Source organism: Lolium perenne, chromosome 3, assembly GCF_019359855.2.
Source record: "Lolium perenne isolate Kyuss_39 chromosome 3, Kyuss_2.0, whole genome shotgun sequence".
NCBI lineage: Eukaryota > Viridiplantae > Streptophyta > Magnoliopsida > Poales > Poaceae > Lolium > Lolium perenne.
The window spans coordinates 48,012,320-48,029,819 of record NC_067246.2 but is presented as its reverse complement, the minus strand read 5'-3'; the positions used below and the strand labels follow the sequence as shown (position 1 = coordinate 48,029,819).

The following is a 17,500-nucleotide window of genomic DNA, read 5'->3' as shown; positions in this document are numbered from 1 at the left end:
CCTGATGATATTTAAATAATGTGTACATATTGGTCAATTATGTTAGAACATGGAGCAAGTATTATCAAGTTGTGCAAAGTTGTTCAGCAAAAGACTGAAGATAATGTACATAAATAGTGGTTGTGTTTCATTCTTATCAGCTAGCATATCATACCCATAGGCAGCTTACGTAGATGTTTTTGCTATTCATTTGTTACTTTTGTTGCTTTTGACAGAACCATAGTCTTATTTATTGTAGAGTGAATTCTACTTTTTACCCTGTAGTTGTGCATGTGTGACACATATTTACCCTATTTAGTGAAACTTTTACCAAAATATCCAATTTAGGAGACTTTGCGCACGGTTTAACTCCAGTTTAGCATTTTGCATGTAATTTTTAGATATGATAGGCATGATACGCCAATGTGGCGCGACAAAATGTGTAAATATAGAAGGGCATCATCGACGATTATGCCGATGACTTATTTCATCCACATGGTCCACTCCTCGCCGTTGTTTTAATATTTTCGGATCCTGATTATCACCTGGCAAGTTTCCTAATGTACACATTAGAAAACGGGGGTTCAATGCTTTTAAAAAGGATAATCTACATGAATTTTTACTCGGTGGGTAACAAGTGGAATTCAGTCTTTATTGTAACATATCTTTTCTATTTCTATTTTCTGATTGTATATAAACGTTTGCTACCCCATTTGTAATTTTATGTGTTTTGTCCCAATTTCATCTTATGAACTTCGTTTTGAACCTAAGAAAAAATATTATCATGTTCTACCTGATTTTTATCGTTGTTATACAAAATATAAATTCGGGTGAAATTCACGGGATCGTGCGCCAAGGCGCACATCTAAATGTACTCTGTTATCTGTTACGTACCCCTTTTATTCACAAAAGATATTACGACCTTTTTTATTGATCACCTCATCTCTTCTATTTGGGAAGAAAATATTACTACATTCTCTTTTTAATCACTTCATGATCACTATATGGGCTTACTCCACTATTCGTCTCATCTTCTTCTATTGATCGTATCATATCTTATATTGTTGATCGTAAAGTAACTATATACACCAAGAAGTAAACACCACTAGCGCGTAAATTATGTTGTATCACGTTGTTTTTTCTTCCGTTTGATGTATGAAACACTAAACATATTTATACCATAATTGCAAACTTAGACTACTAATATGTAATATGTTTCCCTTCGTTTTCCAAGGCTGTCTCTTTGTTGGCTCCATATCACCCGGGTTCCTTATCGAATCCTATTGTATCTCTTTGGTGACTTCTACCAATCTTGATCTTTTACTTGCACTTCTACCTTTGGGTCATTTGCTTGCACTTCTATTGATTTTGGTCTTTTCACCCTTCTAGATTCATAGGATCTTCAATTCGTCGATCTTTTTGCGGGACTTCTACCGAAAGGTCTTTTCCTTGCAACTTCTATCGAGGAGTAAGTGTCATGGTGGTTGATATAAGGGTTTTATGGACTATTTAACAATACAAAAGAAGGGGGCTCCTCGGCAAGCCGCAACTTAAAATTTGAGCATCTGCTTAATTAGTTGCTACATTATTGGTGTTCACCATAAAATTCTATCACTGCGAAGCGAAAGTACATTACTACGATTAACATGAGTTAGTCCTCTACTAATTGTTTATATATCGATACCTAACATAGTGTTTTATCATCGGTTTACCTATACAAAAGACAACAAACAAGCTGCATCCCAAAATCTAAGAATTTTGGTAGGAAAACGTGGCTGTTCTCTTAGCCTGCTATATAACATTATCTATGATAATGTTTATCGCTGCTAAACATGTTATGATTTAATTCGAATTCTACGGGGTCGTGCGCCAAGGCGCACATCTAAATCTAGTATGTGTAATGCGCATACCTGTGCCATTGGCAGTTTGGACATTGTCCTTGCCATGATATTGCTCCCTCATGGTCAGATTGTTGAGGTCGTTGGTGAGATGGTCTGTCGCAGCCGTATCCGCATACCATGCAGGGTCAACTGGGTAAGTCGATGTAGTACCAGTATGTGTGACCGAGAAAGCAGCGAGCTGGCGTTCCATGTTGCGACCGTCATTGCCAGCACCAAGGTAATCTCGCTTGTATCGAAGGAAACAACAGGAGGCAACATGGCCTATCTTTTCGCATATCTGGCACGTAGGGCGAGAGCCGCCACCACGCCCCTGTCCTTGTTGTCCTTGACCACGACCCCCACCTTGATAGGCAGGTGCAGGCGTGGGCGCAGGTGCCGTATACGGACGGCCCTGTGCTGATGAAGGCGAGTTTTGGCGCTGGTTGTTGGAGGGAGCACGTACGCCGGAGGGGCGAGCGGTGTAGTTGGCGTGATGGTTGTCCACGCTGAGCTGAGCACGACGTGCCTCGACACGCTGCTCGGTATTGAGTAGCTGCGCATATACATCGCGCACAGGAAGGGGATCATAAGCTCGACGAGCGGAGATGCGATCTGCCAAAGCATCATAGTCACTATCCAGGCTGGCGAGGAGGAAGGTATTGAACTCGTCCGGGCGGAGCGGCTGTCCAATAGATGACAGCACGTCAGAGAGCCCCTTCACCTTGTTGAAGAACGCTGTGGCGTTGGGGTAGTCATGTTTCTTCACCTTACCGAGCTCGGTCCGGATGTGCATGACCCGGGCGGTAGACTGGGATGCAAAGCTCGCCTCAAGTGTCTCCCAGGCTTGCTGCGAGGTGGGAACAAGCATGACCATGCCGAGCACTCCCTCGGTGAGAGAAGAGACAAGGGCAGATAGGATCGCCTGATCCTGTTGGTGCCACAGAGCGTACAGCGGATTGGGTATAGTAGGGCTGACGCCGCCTTCGGTGGCCGCTGCAGGGTTGGCGATCTCAGCAGGAGGGCATGGTAGGCTGCCATCGACGAACCCGAACAAGAGATTGGTCCTTAAGATCGGATCAACCTGGGTGCGCCAGTAGAGGTAATTGTCCGCAGTAAGGCGGATAGTAATCTTGTTGTCGAGGCAGATCGGCGCCGAAGGAATCCTTGACGCCATGGCGCCGCCCCTCGCCGATGTCGATGGAGTAGTGATGGACGGCGAGGCAGACAGCGAGTCAGAGGAACGAGGACCGGTAACAGAAACACCGGAGTAGGCCATCGCTCAACCAGTAGCGTTGCCGGCGACGGAGTGGATCGGCGGCGGCGGAGTAGACGCGGAAGACGTGCGCGCAGGTCTTATCTGCGCTCTGATACCATAAAAACAGGGTAGATCGATATGGGGTAGAACCGTGACCTCTAGGGTCGGCTGGTATTCTCTTTATATATGGGGTAGTTTACAGAGGGTACAGAGGGTTATACAGTCGGTTTATACAATACCGACCGTATACATACATGTTAGTATTAGACTAATATACATAGTTTATCAAACAATGCTCTAAGCCGCTAACCGTATGAAGGTTAGCCTACAAAAACGCCTTCGAAATTCCAATTATAGAGATCGCAGCCTCATATCCAGGCTGGCCTCCAAATTATTTTATGGATTTAACCATTTCGAGGTGTCTGGTTTGAATTTTTTTATATCCAAACCTTTAAATCGGTCTGCAAATTTACAGGTCTGATCAATTTACAGGTCTGCAGCAGTCCAGCACTCCGGCACTCGGTATCTTTTTTGAGTCAGTTGTGTGCTTGCGTCGATTTTATTGGTGAGTTTGTCCTCCCAAGACTGTTGTGTTCGTCCAGCAGCGGAATTGCCTCACACACGACATTTTGCGTACGACTCCTGTACGATACTTTCTTTAGAACATTTTTTAAGCTAACACAATCTAATTACTTACGTGTGCCCAAAACTCCCTGGTTCAGCCCAAATCAAACTCAAACCCTGCCCACTATCTTCCTTTCACGCATCCTCATCCTCGTACAAAACAAGTTGCTTCCCCATCCTTGAAGATCCATTCCTTCCCAATCTGCAAATCAGTAACAAGTAACCTGCAACAATCTGCGATTCCTGCTGAAGTACACTACAAGATTTGATGTATTTTTGTAAGAAGTAATAAGTGGCACTCGTCATAGGCGGACCTAACCGTCCCTAAGCCCGGACACGCGCCCAGGCTTTCGGCCAGCGGCGCACCCTATTTTGATGAAAATTTGATAAATATTTTGATGAAAAATTAGCCGGGCTTACAGTACGTCTAGGCTTGATGAAAATCTTGGGTCCGCCTCTGTCACTCGCCTCTGCTATTGAAGCTCTCATAGTTGCATCGAGCTCCCATCTTCGATTCAAGTCGAGCCAGCAAAGCGCGAGTATTGCTCTCCCTCGGTTGGTAGCGCCCCTTCTCCTTGGGTCGTTATGCGCCCCCTTCTCCACTTCTTATGCGCTAAGGCAATCTCCAATGGTGCGGTCCGTTTTGTTTGGATGTGGCGGCCCGCGGACACGAAACAGGCCGCCGTCCGTATGCGGGTGACAACGGCGCCCCTCAGATCTAGAGGCAAGTAAGCTCGCCGCCACAGGATCTTCCCGCTTCAAATTTAGGCCACCGACAGAAGTTACAGCTGGTCTCCCGTAGCTGCAACTGGGCCGGCTCGACGCCATCGATGAACTCGGTAAACTTGTCTGGGAGTCGCTTGATGCCGAGGGGGTCGTCGTCGATGTGGAGGAGGAACTCGGAGCAGCGCTCCTCCTGCGAAGACGAGGACGGCGCATGCGACGGCCCGGGGGCGTCCAGGCCCGCGGCATCGACGGGCGCAGGACGCGTGGCATCGCCATTACTGCGTTGACGGAGGTGGGCGGCGGCCGCTCGGCAGGCGAGGCATCACCATTCATGTGGCGCAGACTGCCGAGACGACGCAGCTGAGCTAGTCACTGGCGCGGTAGAGAAGACGCATCGAGCCAGGGTCGTTGCCAGGCGGGCCTGACGAAACGTTCGCCAGACGCGAGCGGACACTTTGCGCGTCCGCATATACACATCCGAGACGCATATTTGGGTCAGGTCACTTTGCGCCGTCCCGCTGGAGCAGAGCCCGACACATTTTTCGACCCATGGACGCAAAGTATCCGTTGGAGATGCCCTAATAACCTAATAACCTAATAACCTAATAAGAGAGCTCTTAACCTGCTACAGTGCTACTAGAAGAATCTATGTCTTCTATCCTGAGGTACTAGAACAGGAGACTGGTGCGACCCCGTTCCCAAATCGCAGCCTAAACCCATGTTTCCATTGCATCGCGCGACGAAGGCTCGCAGGTCGTAGCCACGTAGGATCGGACGAATATCGTACGAAATTTGTCGTACGTATAGCAGCGCTCCGTCGAGCAGTGCATGCGTGGCGCAGCCGATGATACACTCTCTTCACTCTTGCTCGGGTAACTCATGCATGCGTGTTCCCAATGACGCACGCGTGTTCCCAATGACGCACGCGTGTTCCCCATAAATTCTTCTTCTCGGCTCGTGTATACATACTCCGTAGTCCGTACGCGATAAGCCATGAACCGGAGCTGACTACCTCACTTCTTTGGCTATTTTCAGATGGCCTCGGGAAAGAGAGGCAACGCCGCCTCTCAGAGGAAGGCAAAAAAGGAGAGAACTCAGAGAAGAACTGCAAAGAGCAAGCTAAGCATGAAGCTGCTGGTGGACACCAAGGCGCAGCGCGTGCTGTACGCCGAGGCCGGCAAGGAAGTCGTCGACTTCCTCTTCTCCGTCCTCGCCTTGCCGCTCGGCAGAGTGGCCGGCCTCCTCCACACCCAGGCCGGCTCCATGTCCGGCAGCGTCGGAAACCTCTACGAGAGCGTCCACGAGCTCGACGGTTCTTACATGTGCCGCGACGACGCCAAGGCCGCCCTGGTCACGCCACCGGCCGGTGGCAAGCTCCACCAGCTGGTGCCAGGCCCCGGGTTCGTGCAGGGGGTCTTGACGTACACGGTCATGGATGACCTGAAGGTCGCGCCCATGTCCAGCATCTCCGCCGTCACCCTCCTCAACTCGTTCGGCATCACCAACATCGCCTCGCTCCAGGAGAAGACTGTTGAACTTGGCCACGTCGAGGTAATAATTGACGACCAGAAATCCGTCGATCTTTGAATCTTTGTAATCGAAATTACTTTTTGGTCTCGTGTTTTAGTAATGCGGATGTGGGCTTACGTGTAGCGTTTGGGGATACTGAGGGCGTCGCTGCGATCGAAGAAGGTGCTCACGGACGTCTTCCTCGGGAAGAAGAACAAGAAACGGAAAGCCAAGGACGCGTTCCGCCATGAAGCTGCCACTCGAGTTGTCAGGAGAATTGCTGCTTGGCCTGGGCCATGGCGCCCGTGGCACGTGAGCTCTCGGCCCTGCGCTGCTTGTTGTTTTCGCCGTGCTAGCTTCACGGCTTGCGAACGCGTGTTCCGCCACCGTGCCGGAATTGTTCCTGGCTGGCGCAAGTAGCTAGTCACTTCTTCCTTTCGGTCATTGTTGGCTCGATGCTTTTGCAGAGTTGTGTGGTGTTGTCTCCAGTGAAGTTTGTATCCGTCTCCGGTTTATCTTACTCCTTGATTTATATTGTTTATTATGGTTGAGAAATCGCTGATCACACTTAGTTCGCACTACTGTCTAGTAGCAAATTTCTTTACGATCAGAGTATGACGACAATCGACGGGCGACCGATCCACCTCTTCTCGCACTTCTGGTCGGTCGATGTGACCCCAATGATAAACCATGTAATCTAGTCTAATACCTAACTTGTATACATACGGTCAGGTCATGTATAAACCTACCGTATATACCTCTGTAACTACCCTATATATATCAATATACGCCGGCCCTAGAGGAGCACGGTTCATACCCTAATCGATCTGTTCTTCTCTCATGGTATCAGAGCGAAGGTAGAATTCCGCCCTTCGTCTTCCGCATCGCAGCATCGCTGCCCTACCCTAGATCATGTCGATGACCTCCGGCCTCTCGATCTCAAGCCCGCGCACCACGCTCTCTACTCCGTCGGCCTCCACTGGTACCACGTCGACGATGAGCGCCATGGCGTCACGGATCCCGACTACGCCGATCTCCCTCGACAACAAGATCACGATCCGCCTTACTGCGGATAACTACCTCTACTGGCGCACCCAGGTGGATCCGATCCTACGGACGAATCTGCTGTTCGGCTTCGTTGATGGCAGTCTACCCTGTCCCGCCGCCGAGATCCCGAATCCCGCGGCCAACGAAGGTGGTGCAAGCCCTACCATTGCCAATCCTCTCTATGCTGCATGGCATCAACAGGATCAGGCAATTCTGTCAGCCCTGGTTGCCTCTCTTACCGAAGGGGTGATCGGCATGGTGATGCTCGTCCCGACGTCGCAGCAGGTCTGGGAAACCCTAGAGGCGAGTTTTGCCTCACAGTCCACGGCACGCGTCATGCACATCCGCGCCGAACTTGGCAAGATCAAGAAGCGCGACTACCCCAACGCCACTGCCTACTTCAACAAGGTCAAATCCTTGTCTGATGTACTGTCCTCCGTTGGGCAACCTCTACGACCGGATGAGTTCAACACTTTTCTTGTTGCCGGCCTGGACAGCGAGTATGATGCTCTTGCAGATCGCATCGGCGCTCGCCCTGTTTACGACCCACTGCCGGTCAGAGATGTCTATGCTCAGCTGCTCAATACTGAGCAGCGTGTTGAAGCTCGTCGCTCCGAGCTTAGCCTGGACAATCACCATGCCAACCTGTCGTCGCGGTCAGGAGGTGGCCGCGCTCCTCCTCGTCAGCAAGATCAGCCGCAGCACTTTGCACCTACACCTGCGCCGAACAGTAGCCGACAGCAAGGGAACGCTCCTCGTCAGCAGGACCGCCCTGCGGGTACAGGCGGTACCCGCCCAACTTGTCAAATTTGTGGCAAGCAGGGTCACGTCGCCTCCTGCTGCTTCAAGCGATACGACAAGAATTACCTTGGTATTGGCAATGATGGCCGTAACAAGGAGCGCCAACTTGCTGCGTTCTCTACCTCTACCACGGGATCTACTTCATCCTTTCCCGTCGACCCTGCGTGGTATGCTGATACTGGAGCAACCGATCACCTCACCAACGACCTCAACAATCTTACTATGAGGGAGCCATATCATGGCAAGGACAATGTCGAAACTGCCAATGGTACAGGTATGCACATTACACATATTGGTCAATCTACAATTCCTACTTCATCACATTCCCTACGTCTTAGAGATATCCTCCATGTACCCTCTGTTACTCGCAATCTCCTGTCAGTTAAACGTTTTTGCTATGATAATAATGTTTACTTTGAATTTCATCCTTGGTACTTTCTTGTTAAGGATCGGGATTCCAGGGAGGTTCTTCTTAGAGGGGGATGTCGTGGTGGTCTCTATAATCTTGATCTGTCTTCAATAAAGCAAGTCTTCAGCAGTCTCAAGGTGTCCCGAGCTCAGTGGCACTCGCGTCTAGGACACCCCGCTACTCCCATTGTTCAGCATATTTTACACCGTCATGAGCTTCCATCGATGTCAGTTAATAAAGATTTAGTTTGTGATGCCTGTCAGCAAGGCAAAAGTCATCAGTTACCTTTTTCTTTATCCACTCGTGTAACCACTGCACCTCTTGAGATTATATATTCAGATGTTTGGGGTCCAGCCCAAGTTTCAGTTAGTGGTCATGAATATTATGTGAGCTTTGTTGATTCTTATAGTCGGTTTACCTGGCTCTATTTATTAAAGCATAAATCTGATGTCTTCAAAGTCTTCCTTCAGTTTCAGCAACATGTTGAGCGCTTACTTGGTAGGAAGATCATACATGTTCAAAGTGACTGGGGTGGTGAATAACATCGCCTCAATCAATTTTTTGCTGATATTGGCATCACACACCGAGTCTCATGCCCCCATACACATCAACAAAACGGAACTGCTGAACGCAAACACCGCCATATCGTTGAAACCGGTCTTACTCTATTAGCTCATGCTAGTGCGCCTTACCGTTTTTGGAGCGACGCTTTCACTACTGCTTGCTTTCTTATCAACCGTTTACCTAGTCGTGTCATCGACATGCAAACACCTCTAGAACGTCTACTAGGCGAAATTCCTGATTACACATTTCTTAAAGTGTTTGGGTGTGCCTGTTGGCCACATCTTCGCCCATACAATAATCGCAAGCTACAGTTTCGCTCCAAACAGTGCGTTTTTCTTGGCTATAGCTCTTTACACAAAGGTTATAAGTGTCTCCACATTCCTACCAATCGAGTCTATATTTCTCGTGATGTTGTTTTTGACGAGACTGTTTTTCCTTTCTCTCAAACTACATCCTCTTCTACCGCTCCGTCGTCATCCAACTCTCCACCAAATCCTGACCAATTTGTTGATGCTGCATATACTCCATTGCTTTTGGCTAACCATGGTGCAGGTTCGGGGCGTGGAGCTCGTCTTGAGTTACTCGATGATCTGGATGCTCCTCCTACTGCCTCGCCTACTGGTGATCCGGGTAACGCTGATGTTCACGTCGATCGCATGCATGGATCGGACGGGCATCATGCAGAGCACCACCCCCCGTCGCCTGGGTCTCCTCTCGGCCTCGTTCGCTCCCCTGGTGGCCCATCCTCGCCTGCGCCGGCCTCGTCGCCATCAGCGCCTACACCTGGCTCGGCCTCGTCCTCTACTGACGTGCTCGACAGCACCTCACCATCAGCTACCAATATGGGCTCTCCTGCTGCACCGTCCCATCCTGCTGCTCCAACAGGAGTCACAACTCGCCTACAGCGTGGTATACGCAAAGAGAAGATCCGCACAGATGGCACGGTCGCCTGGCATACTATGCGCAAGTCTGATCCTATGATGCTCACTACAGAACCGTCCGATTACCGTATTGCGCTCTCCTCGCCCCATTGGCGTACTGCGATGGAGAATGAGTTCAATGCTCTTCAGCATAATCGGACTTGGCGCCTTGTTCCTCCTCAGTCTGGCATCAACATAATTGACTGTAAGTGGGTTTTCAAGATCAAACGTAAAGCTGATGGGTCTATTGATAGATACAAGGCGCGTTTGGTTGCAAAGGAGTTTAAGCAACGCTATGGATTGGACTATGAGGACACGTTCAGCCCGGTGGTCAAGCCTACTACCATTCGTTTGCTGTTGTCCATGTCTCTCTCGCTGCGGTGGCATGTTCGTCAGCTTGATATTCAGAACGCCTTTCTCCATGGAGTTCTTGAGGAGGAGGTGTTTATGCGACAACCTCCAGGTTTTGAGGATCCCTCTCGTTCTGGTTACTTGTGTCGACTGGACAAGGCTCTCTATGGGCTTAAGCAAGCTCCTCGTGCCTGGCATGCTCGACTCAGTTCGGTTCTCACTGGCCTTGGGTTTACTCCCTCTACAGCTGATACATCTCTGTTCATTCTGCGGTGTCCCAGTTTTACTGTTTACATGCTGGTCTATGTGGATGATATCATATTGGTGAGCTCCTCAACTACTGCTGCTGATCGCCTGGTTGCTCAACTTGGGGCTTCCTTTGCACTCAAAGATCTTGGTTCTCTTCATTATTTCCTTGGAATTGAGGTATACCCCAAAGGACCTGGTCTTCTATTGAGCCAAAAGAAGTATGCTACTGATCTGTTGCATCGGGCGGGCCTTCAAAAGTGCACTCCTGTGTCTACTCCTCTGGCCTCTACAGATAAGCTCTCCATTACAGATGGTTCTCCTCTTTCAGCCGCAGATTCTACTCGCTATCGCAGTATTGTCGGAGGCCTTCAATACCTCACTATGACACGGCCAGATTTGTCCTTTGCTGTCAATAAGGTCTGTCAATACCTTCATGCTCCTCGCTGCACTCATTGGTCGGTGGTCAAGCGTATTCTACGCTATGTCAAGGCTACATTGTCACACGGCTTACTGTTGTCTCCTTACTCCCCTACCGTTCCACCTCTTTTGTCTGCCTTCTCAGATGCGGATTGGGCTGGTGATGTTGATGACCGCCGATCCACGGGGGGTTTTGCCGTCTTCTATGGAGGTAACCTCATCTCATGGAGTGCTCGGAAGCAAGCTACAGTTTCCCGCTCCAGTATAGAATCTGAGTACAAGGCACTTGCTAATGCTACTGCTGAGATTATTTGGGTACAAGCTCCGTGCTATGGTGTGATAATATTGGAGCTATGTATCTCTCTTCCAACCCGGTTTTTCATGCACGTACTAAACACATTGAGATTGACTTTCACTTTGTGAGAGAACGGGTTGCTCAGAAGATGCTCCAAGTCAGGTTTATTTCCTCCAAGGATCAGCTAGCTGATATATTCACCAAGCCATTACCGTTGCCATTATTTGAAGCTTGTAAGCGCAATCTCAATCTCTCTAGAACGGTTGAGATTGAGGGAGGGTGATAAACCATGTAATCTAGTCTAATACCTAACTTGTATACATACGGTCAGGTCATGTATAAACCTACCGTATATACCCCTGTAACTACCCTATATATATCAATATACGCCGACCCTAGAGGAGCACGGTTCATACCCTAATCGATCTGTTCTTCTCTCACCCAAAACAGCGAGACGCTCAAGCGCACCCAACGCAGATTTGGGGTTCGAAAAACACGAACCTAGTTCAGATATGTCATATGAAACTGCAAATTTAAATGAAAAATGTGTCTAAGACGGAAGGACAGTTCATCCGGATAGTTCATGGTTGCATTGATCCTAAATTCAACTACATTACATAAAAAACAACTCGAATTTCCTAATCTGCGTTGAAATCCGCTGCCACGAGACTACATTACAACGAAATCGGCTCTGAGATACTCACCAGAGCCCTGCGTCGTGGAGGCGGCGCGTCGGAGCGGACTCCTCACTCCTCGCTGACGAGGTCGACTAAGATGCGCCCCTGCTTCACGGTGATGTGCCTCTATTCGGCGGCCTTGTCCGCGTCTTGCTGACTCGAGCACGCGACGAGGCCGACCACCGTGTCGAGGTCGCGCTCCTCGACGAAGTCGCCCGGCGCGAGCCCCGCTTTGACGCCGAGCTGCGGGAGGACAAGCTTCAGCTGCTCGTTGTTGAGGTAGTCGCCCGGAGCGAACTGCGAGAGGTGCGGCGGCTCCGGCTCCGCGTCGACCTCCATCTTCAACACCAACGTCGTCGGCGGGCGCTGGCGGGAGCTCGACCCAGAGGACGACAAGGCCGCGGAAGGCGAGTAGGCGCAGCCGCGGCGGTAGCGCTCCGACTCGCGCTTGGCGAAAGCGGGCGGTGCCGCGACACCGTAGTTGCAGTTGCGGCAGCTACCGCAGATGCGCCCCGCGTCGGAGCGCAGCTTCTCCTTCTCGCCGGCGGAGCTCCCGCCGCGCTCGGTGGAGCTCCCGCCGCGGCCAATCTGGCCGCCCCCGCGCTTGCTTCGGCCGTTCCCCGCCACCATCTTTGCCGGACGGAGCTCGGGGTGCTCGATCTATGCTCGATTGCTCGCCGGCGGTGCGTCGATTTGTTGTCGGCGGGAGGCGGAGAGGTGGAGGAGCGAATGGGCTCTGGCCCCCATCTGCCTCGCCGACCGTCATATATGGGGGCATTTCGCGGTTTTTGGCTACGCTCTGGATCCGTTTTCCAGGCCAGACCGATGTGGGGTCTGGTCCAGAATTTTTGGCAAAAGAGACCACCCTGCCCAATTTATTGACAAAAAGAACCACCTGTGAGTGTAATTGGCAAAAAAAGATCACCTTCTCTATGGCGGTAGCGCCCCCAGGTGACACGTGGCACATGCCGCCACAGCATGTGGAGGCAGGAGCAACTGTGGCGGGCCATGCCGCCGGAGGCAGCGGCGGCAGGGTGACGTGGAGGATGCCTCCATTGAGTGTAGCGGCAGGCCTCACCCCTAGCCAAAATTTTGTGCATCCTCATTTAAATTTAACATGGCAGGAGAGCATGCGACGCATTGACAATGGAGGAGGAGCTTTTGTGCAAGGGCATCTCCAGCGGCTCACAGCGACCGTTTGCATCATTGGAAATGCGTCTGCACCCAGCTTCAGCGGGGCGACGCATCGTGTCCAGGGCGTCCGCCGCGACGCAAACGTGGTGGAAATATGCGGCACTTTTGCGTCTCTGCGGACGCTGCGCGGTCACGCCGAGCGTCCGCTCGCTTCCCCTACTGCCTCGCCTGGCAGCGACCCTGGTTCGATCGGCCTCGAAAGCACACAGCAAGCGTGCGAATGTCAACCGTCGGTGTGGAAACCGCGCCGATCAACCCTCCAACCGCCGGAATGAAGCGCCGAACCACCGCGGAAGAGCAACCGCCGGCCTCTTTGTTATACGTGCCACCGTTAATCCCTGCAGAATATAACCCCTGTGTCTACTGTAATTCACGTCGAACCGCCTCCTCCTCCTTCTTCTTCTTCTCCAACACCGACACGCCATGAGCGACTACACCCTGCCGTCGGACTTGGGCAGCGAGGGCAAGTCGCCCGGATGGCTGCATTGGTGGGAATCCCCTGTGACGCCAAGCGATCCGGGCTCCACGGCCAGCGACCCTGCCTCGACGCCGACTGAGGAGGAGGAGGACGGAGGCGCCAATGCCAGCGACGGCCAGGAGGAGGACGGAGGCGGTGCTGGCAGCGACGCCGAGGACGAGGAGGAGGGGCAGGAGGAGGAGGAGGACTTTGACACCAAGTTCGCCCGGTTGGAGGCGCAGGAGGCGGCGGACGACAAGGCGGTGGCAAGGAAGAAGTCCAGGGCCCGGGCAAGGGCAAAGGCATAGGTGGCGCGTCGTCGTCGTCATCGTCCGTTCACCGACGACGACGACGAAGACGACACTTCTTCCGATTCCAACTTCTCGATGGGCGCGTCGTCCTCCATTTCCTCTTCCGACGAGGAGGTGACAAGCAAGAGGCGCAAGAGTTTCGACGACGAGGCAGGGCGGCGGTGGCACCAAGAAGGAGGAGCGGCGGCAGAGGGTGCCGCTGCCCGTCAATGTGGCGCGGCTGATGCACGCGAACTGGACGCCGTGTGACGGCTGGGGGGATGTGCACATGCATGGCGACTGGCGGCTGAGCTACCTCCGAGTGCCCGTCCCGCCCGCGCCTGCGCGCGAGCCATAGAGGAGCGCCGAAATCCGGCGCAGAAGGCGGTACCTGCCGCCGGACCTCCGCGCTGATCCCGCCTACGTCATTGACTCTGACAGCTGGCGCACCTATCTCGCGTCCGAGAAGGATCCGAGGAGGAGGGCGGGCTTTCTGGACGACATGGACTTCCCCTTTGACCGTCCACCGGTGCCTCGTCGTCGAACACGGCAGGCGTCGGCGCCTGCACACGACGACGACGACGACGAGGACTACTGCGAGGCACTGGCGTACCACAACGAGGAGGCCATGGACGACACGACGGGCTGGCCGTGGGTGGTACCGGAGCTCGTCGTGATCGACAGCGACGACGAGAACCAGTAGGCGCATGGATTCTTAGGGTTTTTATTTTCCTTTCTTTTACTATGTAAATTATGTTTTCATGTTATAAAAATGCAAAATCTAAAAAATACGGCGTGCCGCTGGAGCCACCCGACGCAAACGCGCGATCGATTTCGACCATTTAAACTGACCCAAACGAACGCGTGCGGATGTTTTCGGTGTTCGAAATGCGTCGCCCAGTTGAAGATCGCCCCAGCCTTTTGCGGCCACATGCTAGCCCGAAGAAAACACACAAAAAAAGCTGTCACGGCATGCATGAGCTGATCCACGACAAAGGACTAAAACTGCAAAAGGAAGGCAGTGGTACGATACTGCAACAGCTAAGGTACATAACTAGGCCATACCCAAGACAGTTAGGGGCCTGCCGCCACAATCAGTGGAGGCATCCTCCACGTCACCCTGCCGCTACTGCGTCCGGCGGCATGGCCCACCATAGTTGATGGCGATGGATGACGCTGCTCGACGTGTAACGTGTCGCCATAGGCCGTGGCGGCATGTGCCATGTGTTACCTGGGGGCGCTGCCGCCACGGAGAAGATAGTCTTTTTTTTGTCAATTGCACTCATAGATGGTCCTTTTTGTCAATAAATTGGCCATGGTGGTCTCTTTTGCCAAAACAACTCTGGTCCGGCTCAAAAAACGGTCGAAGCCCCCATATCGTCCCGAAGTGACGTATGCAGGCCGATATGGGGGATCTGCTAGAGATGCTCTTGGCCGCACCATACGGAACGGCTATTTAAAACTATGAATGTTGGTCTTATTTTGTACTAGCTCTTTTCAGTAGAAAGCTTTCAAACGGTATTCAAATTAAGACATTTGGTTTTAAAGTTATAGAGTTTTCAAATTTTACAATTAATTATGTGGAAGGAGAGAGAAAGCCTCCTGTGCACCAAGCCACCAATACCATCTATTGATCCATTAATTGTACCAAAATCATACAGGTTTTTTCTCGGAACAAATGCCTGATCTCTCGCAAACGGCAGCCGAGAGGACGACGTAAAAATGGAAACAGATTTTCTCAAGACAAGATGGAAACAAGACGGAAACAAAATCAACAACTAGTAAACCCGATCGAGAGAGGAATCATTGCCATATCTGTACCCGATCAAGTCTGTTATATGTTTACATGGAGAGAATCGCCCGTGTTTCTTGCTTGTTTTTGGTCCGCCGTCCGCGCACGCGTAATCGCAATGATATTAATCCGGCGAGAGACGATCGAGAATCCAAACCGTAATCCAGTCACCAGATCGAGCATGGTTGATGTCGCCGCCGCCGTCGCCGTCGCCGCGGCGGACGCCGCCACCGTCGCGGCCTCGCCGGCACTCAACATCAAGCTGCTCGTCGACACGAAGGCCAAGCGTGTGCTCTACGCGGAGGCCGGGAAGGAGGTGGCCGACTTCTTCTTCAGCATCCTCTCGATGCCCGTGGGCACCATAGCCAAACTGCTTAGAGCAGACAAGGGGAAGGCCGCCGGCGTGGCCAACATCTACGATAGCGCTGAGAAGATGGACCCCTCGTACATGAAGAGTGGCGCCGTGCGGGACGCGATGTTGAACTCGCACAGGCACACGCTCCTGACACACCCTGCCATCCAGGTCCCCAATTCGCAGGCGGCGGTCGCAGGACCCTCGACGTTCGTGCAGAGCACGACCCCCACGTCTGCGCCGGTGATCTCGTACATGGCGCCGACAAGCATGACACCAGCTATCGGCTTTCCTAGCGGCGGCGCCGCAACAGGGGGCAACACGGGCGGGTTTGTGCAGGGCTTGGTGATATATACCATCATGGACGACCTCACCATCGCGCCAATGTCCAACATCCCTGCCGCGGTGCTGCTCACCAGGATTAACGGAGAAGACAAAGGCCTCGTGCTGGAGGAGAAGTCAGTTCAGATCGGTTATCAGGAGGTAATTTTTTATCCTGAAATCTCACCGGCGGGTGCGTGCCAGCCGGACGCGCCGAGCGGGCGCTGTCCTGGCCACACGATCGTTCTCCCCTAGACGCGTCCTGAAACAAAATCCCCATCGCTCACGACAAACATGACACAGAAGCAAAACCCATCGAGCTGCTCCACGAAAACAGAGCACGTACCGACGATGGCGCCGCCGCCGCACATCGCCGTTGTGGCCTTCCCTTTCAGCTCCCACGCCGCCGTGATGCTCTCCTTCGTGCACGCCCTCGCCGCCGCGGCGCCGGACGGGACGGCCATCTCGTTCGTCACCACCGCCGACTACGCGCTCCTGGGCAACCTGCGCTTCGTGGAGGTCGCGGACGGGCTGCCAGCTCCGTCGGGGCAGATGCCAATGCTGCCCTCGCCTCGACGGATGGAGCTCTTCATGGCGGCGCAAGGCGGCGCAAGCCTCCGCTGGCGACGCCAGGGTGAGCTGTGTCGTCGGGGACGCGTTCGTGCGGATGGCAGCCGAGGTGGCCGCCGCTACCGGCGCGCCGTGGGTGCCTGTCTGGACCGCCGCGTCCTGCGCCCTCCTCGCGCACATCCGCACCGACGCGCTCCGCCAGGACATCGCCGATCAGGGTACGTCGTGCACATCAGAGCGGTTGATGGTGTAATTTTGGTATTGGACAGAGCAACTTCGGAGCCTAACGACACAACTTTTTTGCTCGGCGACGCAACATTATTGTCTGTTAGAGCAAATTTTTTTGTCTGACTTTTGGTTTACGAAGGCGTAATTCTAATGTGTAACAATGCCCAACATGTAAATTTGATGTCCAACGACATAATTTTGGTGCCTGAAGATGCAACTTTGCTACCCTATAGAGCAATTTTGATGCACATCATAGCAACTTTTGGTGCATGAGAAAGCAATTTTGGTGTTAACAGAGCAACACTAATGCACGATAGAGAAACTTTGGTGCATGCGAAAGCGATTTTGGTGTTAACAGAGCAACACTAATGGACAACAGAGCAACTGTGGTGCCTGATGGTACACTTTTAGTACACAACTTTGTAGCCGACTGATCATGGGCACGGCTCAACAATTTTTTTCTCATTTCCCCTGTCCTTGTTTTTCTCCCGTCTCTTTCTTACCCAACAAGCAATTTTGGTACTAGTAAGAGCAATTTGGTGCCTGCAGCACCGTTTTGGTGTCCGACGGAGCAACTTTGGTGCCTTACAACA

At 52.1% G+C, this 17,500-nt stretch overlaps 3 protein-coding genes across 3 annotated transcripts; all 3 read left to right on the top strand.

Annotated features, from left to right (window-relative positions):
• Positions 1-5,483: 5,483 nt before the first annotated feature.
• LOC127338180 (uncharacterized) lies at positions 5,484-6,494 on the top strand. Its single transcript, XM_051364404.2, has 2 exons — positions 5,484-6,015; positions 6,118-6,494. Exons 1-2 carry the CDS (start codon positions 5,500-5,502, stop codon positions 6,391-6,393), a joined length of 792 nt encoding a protein of 263 aa, XP_051220364.1. The 5' UTR covers positions 5,484-5,499; the 3' UTR covers positions 6,394-6,494.
• A 484-nt stretch (positions 6,495-6,978) lies between these two features.
• LOC139837873 (uncharacterized) lies at positions 6,979-11,214 on the top strand. Its single transcript, XM_071827180.1, has 3 exons — positions 6,979-8,095; positions 9,347-11,046; positions 11,158-11,214. Exons 1-3 carry the CDS (start codon positions 6,979-6,981, stop codon positions 11,212-11,214), a joined length of 2,874 nt encoding a protein of 957 aa, XP_071683281.1.
• Positions 11,215-16,460: 5,246 nt separating this feature from the next.
• LOC139837872 (anthocyanidin 3-O-glucosyltransferase-like) lies at positions 16,461-16,932 on the top strand. Its single transcript, XM_071827179.1, has 2 exons — positions 16,461-16,743; positions 16,784-16,932. The coding sequence occupies exons 1-2, from the start codon at positions 16,461-16,463 to the stop codon at positions 16,930-16,932; spliced, it is 432 nt and encodes a 143-aa protein (XP_071683280.1).
• The last annotated feature ends 568 nt before the right edge of the window (positions 16,933-17,500 follow it).